At 39.5% G+C, this 8,423-nt stretch overlaps 1 protein-coding gene across 1 annotated transcript; it reads right to left on the reverse strand.

The window, feature by feature from the left end:
• Positions 1 to 3,930, reverse strand: LOC144542334 (uncharacterized). The gene is made up of 2 exons (XM_078288528.1): positions 3,903 to 3,930; positions 1 to 560 (listed from the first exon to the last, which is right to left on the reverse strand). Exons 1-2 carry the CDS (start codon positions 3,913 to 3,915, stop codon positions 67 to 69), a joined length of 507 nt encoding a protein of 168 aa, XP_078144654.1. The 5' UTR covers positions 3,916 to 3,930; the 3' UTR covers positions 1 to 66.
• Between the last annotated feature and the right edge of the window lie 4,493 nt (positions 3,931 to 8,423).

The raw sequence follows: 8,423 nt of genomic DNA on the forward strand, positions 1-8,423 counted from the left end.
AATTGAAAGAAAGTGCAAAGCGCAGACAAAATAAGGGAATGTATTTGGCACAAAACCAGGCAGTTTCTACCACAAATTAAACTCAAACCCAGTGCCGAACAAAGAAACGCCCATTTTCCGACCAATGGAGAAGCCTGTTCCCAGTATCTTTGCCTCTACACCTGTCGCACCAACACCAACCCCTGTGTCCGCTGACAGACCAACTGTAGCCTTCACTGGACCAGCAGTGGCTGAAGCACTGGCCAGCTCTGCTTTGGCAAATGCTCTGGCGCTGAGAGACGCACTGGAGGCTCCGATTCCTGCGCTTGCGTTGGGCCCTTTGGCCTCAGCATCAAAAACTCTCCATTCAGCTCGAGCATGGCCCACTCCTGCAGCAGCGTACAGCCCTGCCTTGGGAAGGCGCTGCCCAGGTTTATCCTCAAATGCATGGGCAAATGAGTCTGTGCCCGCGTAGGTTCCAGCAGCAAAAGCATCACCGGGCCGGTCAAAGGTGTCAATCATTTCCAGTGCTCCAGGTAAACCAACAGACACGTCTGCACCTGCTCGTGCAACTGCACCGGCTGCAAAGAGAAAGGCATTATATTTCAGCTCAAAGATGACTAGAGAAGGAAGTATCCATGTTGTCTCTCTTCTTGTTGTTTTAACTGTCTCATTTCAACCAAACAGCCTGTAGTTCAGTAGAAATTCTACTTTTAAATTTATGATATTCTGATAAACTCAGTGTTTACAGCAAGTCAGGTGACAGCTTGCTATCAATCAAGGCTTTCAAATGCCACGTTTCCTTTGTCCCTGTCCCACTGGAACCCATGTGAAGGAGAAGCAGTGCTATACAGTAACTGCAGGCCAAGTCAAAGGGCAAAGACTCCTCTCTCGTATGTTTCTTTTATTTTTGTTTGTTTTATTTGTTTTTGGTTTTTTTTGTTCCTAAAACCCATCATCTGAAAAATTTCTACAGTGCGCTTTAGAAAGCATTATAATAATTAACCAAATCACCACTTTGGCCAGGTTTTCCCTTGTTTCTCAAAGGTCTCCACCCTCATTTGTAATAGACTTTCCCAAACAGCAGCATGCAAGATAGCACCAAACCAATCTGTGAGGGAAGGAAGAGCATGAGCTAAAAACCTAAACCTCAGCTTTCTTTGACCGTGTTAAAAGAATGACTCTTTCTAACATGAAGTGTATTTTACATAAACCCCATTTTACTGGTGACTGCGGTGCCTCATTGATTCAGTGGACTGACATCTTTCCCTGATTGATGATTATCCATGAACTGTTTGCTTGAGGCTGCTTGACACTACATTGTCACATGTATTCTTACTTTTTATCCTTTCCATCACTGTGCTTTCATAAGAGCTCAAGGTTGAAAAAGTTTGCCTGCCCTCTTTTGTTCAAAAAATATTTACTTGATTACAATTGTATTGTATTGTAATTTATTAAGGAAAAACATCCTGTTATAGAAAACTGATAAATCCCTTGTTGCATTTGTAATGTAATAAATAGACCAAGCATCTCAACAACTGTTCCCTCCTCTCCATCATGTGTCTTCACACTTGTTTCTGCATTTGAGTGAGACTTTAATAATTGTAGGTTCAACTTGGATGAAGAACATGATGTGAATTCTGTTTTTGGGTGGCTTTCACAACAGCTGTACATTAAAGGTCCAGTGCAATGAGAATTGCATTTCTCATGTCATGGTGTAATTTAATAAAAGACCTGTTAATCTAAAGTTACCCAAATTAGTCAGCATTGTGGAAATTTGAAACACTCCCTCTGGTTGTCAACAGAATCAAACTCATTTAGAATTCTAATCTACTTCCTGGTGTAAATGATGTCATCAATACCCAGGTTTTAATGAATGCTCTGATTTGTCGACAATATGCATAGTTAATCAGGTGTCCCATAGTCTGTCAGACAGTAGCCAGCCAGCTACTTGCCAAACTAGTCAAAATCTCTGTGCTTCCATTGCTGCCGGGTGCTGAAGTTCCAACACTGATATGTTCCCAGAGATTGAAATTCTGTCTGAAGTGGAAGGTTCAGTTCTCACACAAGCTTTGTACCATCTAACCATCAAAAACTGAAAAAAAAAAAAAATGATGCTCTTTGTGTTAGAAATCAACATCAAACTTTTCCTGAGTTGAAATCATTGCATCTGTAAACTTTCTGGATGTAACATATGACAGTTTCTGGTTACTTCTAAATGTTGTGTTCACGGTTCACTTACCTTGCGCTTTAATACCTTTTCTATCTGAAACGAAAAGGAGAAGATTATGCACCAAACTTTTTTGTATTATGCTTGGTAGTCAAGTTTTTTTTTATTCCTTTTTTTGGGCCAAATTTCATAGAATAATAACTCACATAAATCATGTAAGATTCATGATTAAAATCCATTGCTCTAGTGTCAAATGATGTTCAGATTTGTTTCACGTTGAGACTGCAACAGTCCATAAGTATCTGAATACTGGAATTATTTGGTTTGATCTTCTCCTCAAGGAGCTCTACTCATTAACTTGAAGGTGATGCATCGTTGCCTTTATGGGCTGTGCAGCTTCCAGCTATCAGTTATAGAAGTCAGCAGTTTGTTAAAGTTCAGGGAATAGTCTCTTTCTTTGTGCTGGATTGGGAAATTCTTGGAGCCATTATTTTGGTAACTTTACATCACTTTCTGTTTTACATCTCTTCCTGTACCACATAACCTCCAGTTTCACATCAGTTCCTGTTTGCCCAAAGACAATGGAAGCAGCAGCAGGGCTGTAGTGTGCTCCTGCCCGCTTCAAAACCTCTCCATCCGTCTCTCAAGCCTTGTTGGATGCATTGTCTGTGAGTTGCCATGTTAATAATGATGTGAACTATATATGAATGCAATACTGCAATTTGATGTTGGCCTAGCACATGGTTGGCCTAGCACACATGTTTAGCTATATTCAGCTATATTCATAGTTTAGTTAAATATACCTATGCTATGGAGATTGATTTGTATCTTAAGAAGATTGGAATTATGATGGGAATTATGTAAGAATGTATGGTGATTACCTGCAAAGAAATACTCCAGGACAGCGCTCCAATTAATTAATTTATATTTATTGCCGCAATAAATATAAATTAATTAATTGGAGCGCTGTCCTGGAGTATTTCGTTACACATTTTTTGAGGATTCAGCACCCACATAAATAACTGAGGGTTGAGCGCGTTTTTTGGTAAATTGTTTTGATTACCTGCAAAGAACATATTTACTTTTGCGTATTGTATTTGTACATGGATTTATGATCTCCTGGCTGTATTGGACTTATTATTGACACATGGGTAATTTCTAATTACAATGTTTGTATTGCGTCTCTTTTCAGTTTCACACTGGCTCAGTAAACATCCAAAACGACTTCCGGTCTAATGTGGATTTCTTGAGTCAAGTGTTTAACTTGCTGGATAGCTAGATATCAGTTACATCTAGTGAGACCAGTACACTCTTATGTGCTCTTTCTAGGAAGTAATTAAAATACTAGGCCTATATATTTCTTTGAGTAAAGTATGCACTGCTGTGCACAGGACGTTCATAATGCTTCTAGATGGTAGGCTATTTGCCTACATCTGTTTGTCAAGCATCTAAATCCTCTCAATTATGTGTCCTCACATATTTTTGTATCTGGATGTAATGTACATGACAGTTTCTGGTCTAAATGTTGTGTTCACAGTCGCTTAACCTCCTTTTTTTATTTCATTGGTAGTCAATTTGATTTTTTTTTTTTCAACATTCATAGAATAGTAACTTAAATCATTTAAGATTCACAGTTAAAATTCATTGCTCTAGTGTCAAATGATTTTTTTGAAGATTTTTTTCATGTTGGGAAAGTACTCCAACTGCAGCAGTCCATAAGTATCTAAAGTAGTATCTAGTAGTGTTTGCCTACCTCTGTTTGCCATCTTCAAGAAAAACACGGTACTCTGAAAAGAAAACAGTAAAGAATAATGAAGCATCAGATTAGAGATGACAGGAACTTAGATTTATGCTCTGAGGACTGGTTTGAGTGAAATGCGAAAACAACAGACACAGGCGACGCAACACTCGGCCTTCGTCGCCGCTGGTTCTTTGATGTCGGTTTGGTGTGTCAGGGCCTTTAGAGCGATCAAAGGAACCATAACTGATTTAATGAGCCATTCGCAGTTTCACTGTAGCGGCCGTGTGTACTTAGACTTGCATGGCTTAATCTTTGACACAAGCATATGCTACTGGCAGGATCAACCAGGTACACACCCGCACGGACCACGCATCTGGGCCCCGCCGTGGACCCGGGCCAATGGCTACGCCCTCCACGCATGCCCTCCGCGCCATAGAGGCAAACCCACAAGTTAGAAGCGCCCAAAGGGCGCTTTGTGGTAGTATTTTTAATACACAAACCTTCATAGAAGTTCAAGGATGGTCAACAACTTCATTAACAAAGCAGTGCTTTTTTAATTAAGTTTTTAAAACCTCATCTAAAAGTCAGATTTCTAACATTTACAATCAAGGAAAATGAGACCCAGATTTCTTCATGCTGTGTCCTGGATTTAACTTTTCAAGAAATAATTTTGCCTCTTTGTAGATAATTATATAAGTGGGGAAAACAGTAGTGACAGCAGATCCCCAGCACAGCTAATGTTAAAGACCGACTGTTCCTGAATCAAATAGCGTTTTCAGTAGCGAAGCTGTTTTATTGATCAAGTAGTGCAGTAGCGTGCACAAAAGCTACATTTTCCCCAAGCATTTCTATAGCTCAAGCACAGCGGAGCTTTCTGCTGTGGTCTGGAATAAAACTGCTCAGGATAGGTACGTGACGCCAGCGCCATACACGGAGGAATTGTGTCTGTGTAGCCGACGGAAGCACTTCCGTACGACGGTGACATCACTTGCCAATCCTTGGGCTGATGCCTGCGACATCTCTGGTGCAGGTGTACACACACACACACACACACACACACACACACACACACACACACACACACACACACACACACACACACACACACACACACAAACAAACATAGATAAACATAGACAAACATAGACACACTCTCAACACTTTGCTTTATGTTATTATGTGGAGCACATGTTTTTTTGGTTTGTTTTTGTTGCCAAATTGGTATTGTTATAAGACCAGTTGCTTGCAAAGGCACAGCTTGTTTTATAATAAACAATTGAACTGAACATTTTTTTGCCTGCCTATTTGTTTGACTGACCTGTTTTTCTTGCTCACTGAGATAACATTGATTTGGCATGAAGTTGGTTCAATGTAAAAAAAAATAATTAAAAAAAAGTTGCTTCAATGTAGCAAACTACTTTTGCCATGTTGCCCGTAGCTTAGCTACATTTCTCTGAGGGATAGCTTCAATGTAGTGAAGCTTCATTTGATGTAGAGTAACTGTTAGTTTAGCTCACTACATTTTCCAAGTAGCTTGCCCAACACTGCATAAACACACATAGTCACTTACCTCGGGCGTTGAGTGATGTTTGGTTTATAGGAGGTGCGTTATGCAGTGTGCACTCAGCTCAACTGTTAACTCAAACTCATACAATGGAATATATATATGCAGCACTGAAACTGAAATGAATGCCCGCCCAGGATGTGTGTGTGTGTGTCTGTGTGTGTGTGTGCGTGTGTGTGTGTGTGTGTGCGTGTGTGTGTGTGTGTGTGTGTGTGTGTCTGTGAGAAACAGAACAATTTACAAGAAACAGAAAGTATGACACTAGCTGCACACACAACAACCAAAGTTCAAAGGGGAAAGGAGGAGAGATTTATGGCCTCATATATTCTCCTGTTTGTTTCATTTCAACAGGCAGGTCATTGACATATAGGGTGGACAGAATAATGGAAACACCACATGAAAAGGACTTAAAATTTGAAGCAATTAAATCACAATTACAAAGGCAGGCAAGTCACATTAAGTTGAAAGCCAATTAGCATTATGTGTCTGCTTTAAAAAAGGTGTGACAGTCACCAGTTTTATGTGAGTTTCCATAGCAACATGAAACAACAACAGAGATCCAAAGAGACCAAACAGTCGGTGCCTGACATGCAGGTGCTTCAGTCACAAAAACTGCAAAATGATTTAATATGGCAAGGATTTTTTCAGGATTTTTGAGACTGATCTCAAAAATCCTGCCATCATATGCTGAGCACAGACAAACTGCATCAACAAAGAGCAACAGTTGTCACAAGTGGAAGCTCACCAACAGAAAAAATCCTGAAAACCCACCTGTTAACCAAGGCCTATGGCCTCTAGTTAACTCTCTCATCCCCGCCAATTATTGCTATTATTATTTTCTGTGTTCTGTCTCTTGTTTTATTTGTTTTGTCTGCCTCACTGTGTAAAGCATCCTTGGGTCTCTTGAAAGGCGCTATATAAATCTAAGTTATTATTATTATTATTATTATTAACAGGGATAGATGGACACTTAACAGGTTATCTGCTAAACATCACTAAACTACAGCCTCAAAAATTACAACTGAGCTCAATCAACCTCTGTGACACAGTCTCAACAAATACTGTATGTTGTTTCACAAAGCTGGTATTTATGATGGGGGTGCTGTTTGGAAACCACTTGTATCCAAGGCCAACGCACAAAGATGCATAACAAGGTGTAAGGGGCACAAAACCTGGAATGTAATTGTGGCAGGTAGGACCTGCTCGTTAGGTAATCACTGTCACCTGTGAGCTAATGAGAGAGTATAAATCTGCCTGTTTCTGGCTAGCCACTTGGAAGCTGCATTGTTTGGTGAAGGCTGGTTGTGTGTAATGCACTTCACAGTTTTTTACGATTGCTTAAGCACGATTTTGGAAACAGGGCTCATTTTGTCAAAACACTACACACAATTCACACAACCACACAAGTAGCAGAACACTTCTAGAGAACAAGATCTTTTGCAAAATGAAACACTTCATTCAAAACTATACAATTTATAAAAACAATTTTGTCACCGTATCGCACACGCATGGTTCATACAATCTGATTCTGTTTGAATCAGTTACACTGCGGTGCTCAATCTAAAACACTTTTAACATTTTACTTTTCTAATGATATAGTCTGGGTTTGATTTTTTCAGAGATATTGTTGGAGTAAAGTACATGAATATATTGACCAAACACAACACACAAGGCCAGTACTGCACACTGATGAAAATATTTATTTCTCTCCACATTGTAAAATCAGTCAATACATCCATGCATTTCCAAAGGTTGCATTTTGCACTGAAAAGCAGAACAGAACATATTCTAAATAGAATATAGTACACAAACACAGCAAAAACATTTGTGGAGACAAAAAAGAAAGCACTGCAACGTTGCCTTCCATTTTTGTTGAAGAGAGGTACACTCACCTGTTGCCTTTTTATAGTGCTTACGCCTGATTGGTGAGTTTACAATTAAGCACCTAAGTGTCTGTACACCTGACGGCCGTGTTTGATCAATTGGTTATAGGTGTGGTATTTTGAAAGGCAGTGCCTTGAAATGGCAAAGAAGTGACATCATGTTAGATTTCTGTGTCTAATGTAGAGAAGTGTGTGTAGTGTTTTGCAAAAAGTGTGAGGCTGAGAATGTGCTTATAGTTGTGCAGATCTGGGCTGAGGTTTTGCTCTCTGAGTGTCAGTTTCAATAATTGTGCTTTATGTGTCATTTTAGTGTGTAAGCAATCGTAAAAAACTGTAAGCAAGCAGCCTGTAGTTTCTGAACTGGTGGTCTGAGCAGAAGTCCAATTTAAGGACTTGCCACTACACTTATGGTATGTTTGCAGCACAGAACTTGAATGGATAGAACAGTCTTTCCCTTTCAAATCAACATTCCTGGATGGTCGGAGCGGCGGCCATTTTTATCTGTACCGTTGGGCTAGCTTCCGTATAAACAGACTTACAGCAAGTTACTATATGCAATCATTCTCTGCTGGTCCACTGGTGTGGGTCGGAGACGGCATCAGTGTTTAGTTTAATTATCACTTGAGGTTTGGTTGTTCACTGCGGTTAAGTATTAATTATTATTAATGAAAGTATTAATTATCAGACATTGAATCATTATAACTCATAAAATCACTGTGTAGATTGTTTTGTTGTGCACTGAGTTCTGAGAGCCCCTTTTACTCTGATGGGTCTGGGCCTTCTGCCCCTCTTCCCCTAATGATTGGTGATTTTTAATAAAATAAACAAATCTGGTTTTAATGAAAATAAACCAAATTGCATATTTTTCTACTGGAACTCACGTCTCTAGTTCATTCACTTGAACAACTTGTGTGTGTCTCAATAGTTGATTGTAATATTTTCTGCTATACAGTTTTGTGATTAAGGTACGCATACGGTCGCAGAATGAGCACCAGGCTGAACCTTTATGGACATTTATGAAGTGCAGAGTTCAAAGTAGATTTCCACCTCGTACAACCCTTTAAAAAAAAAAAAACAAACCTGAAG

This window comes from Centroberyx gerrardi, chromosome 14, assembly GCF_048128805.1.
Source record: "Centroberyx gerrardi isolate f3 chromosome 14, fCenGer3.hap1.cur.20231027, whole genome shotgun sequence".
NCBI lineage: Eukaryota > Metazoa > Chordata > Actinopteri > Beryciformes > Berycidae > Centroberyx > Centroberyx gerrardi.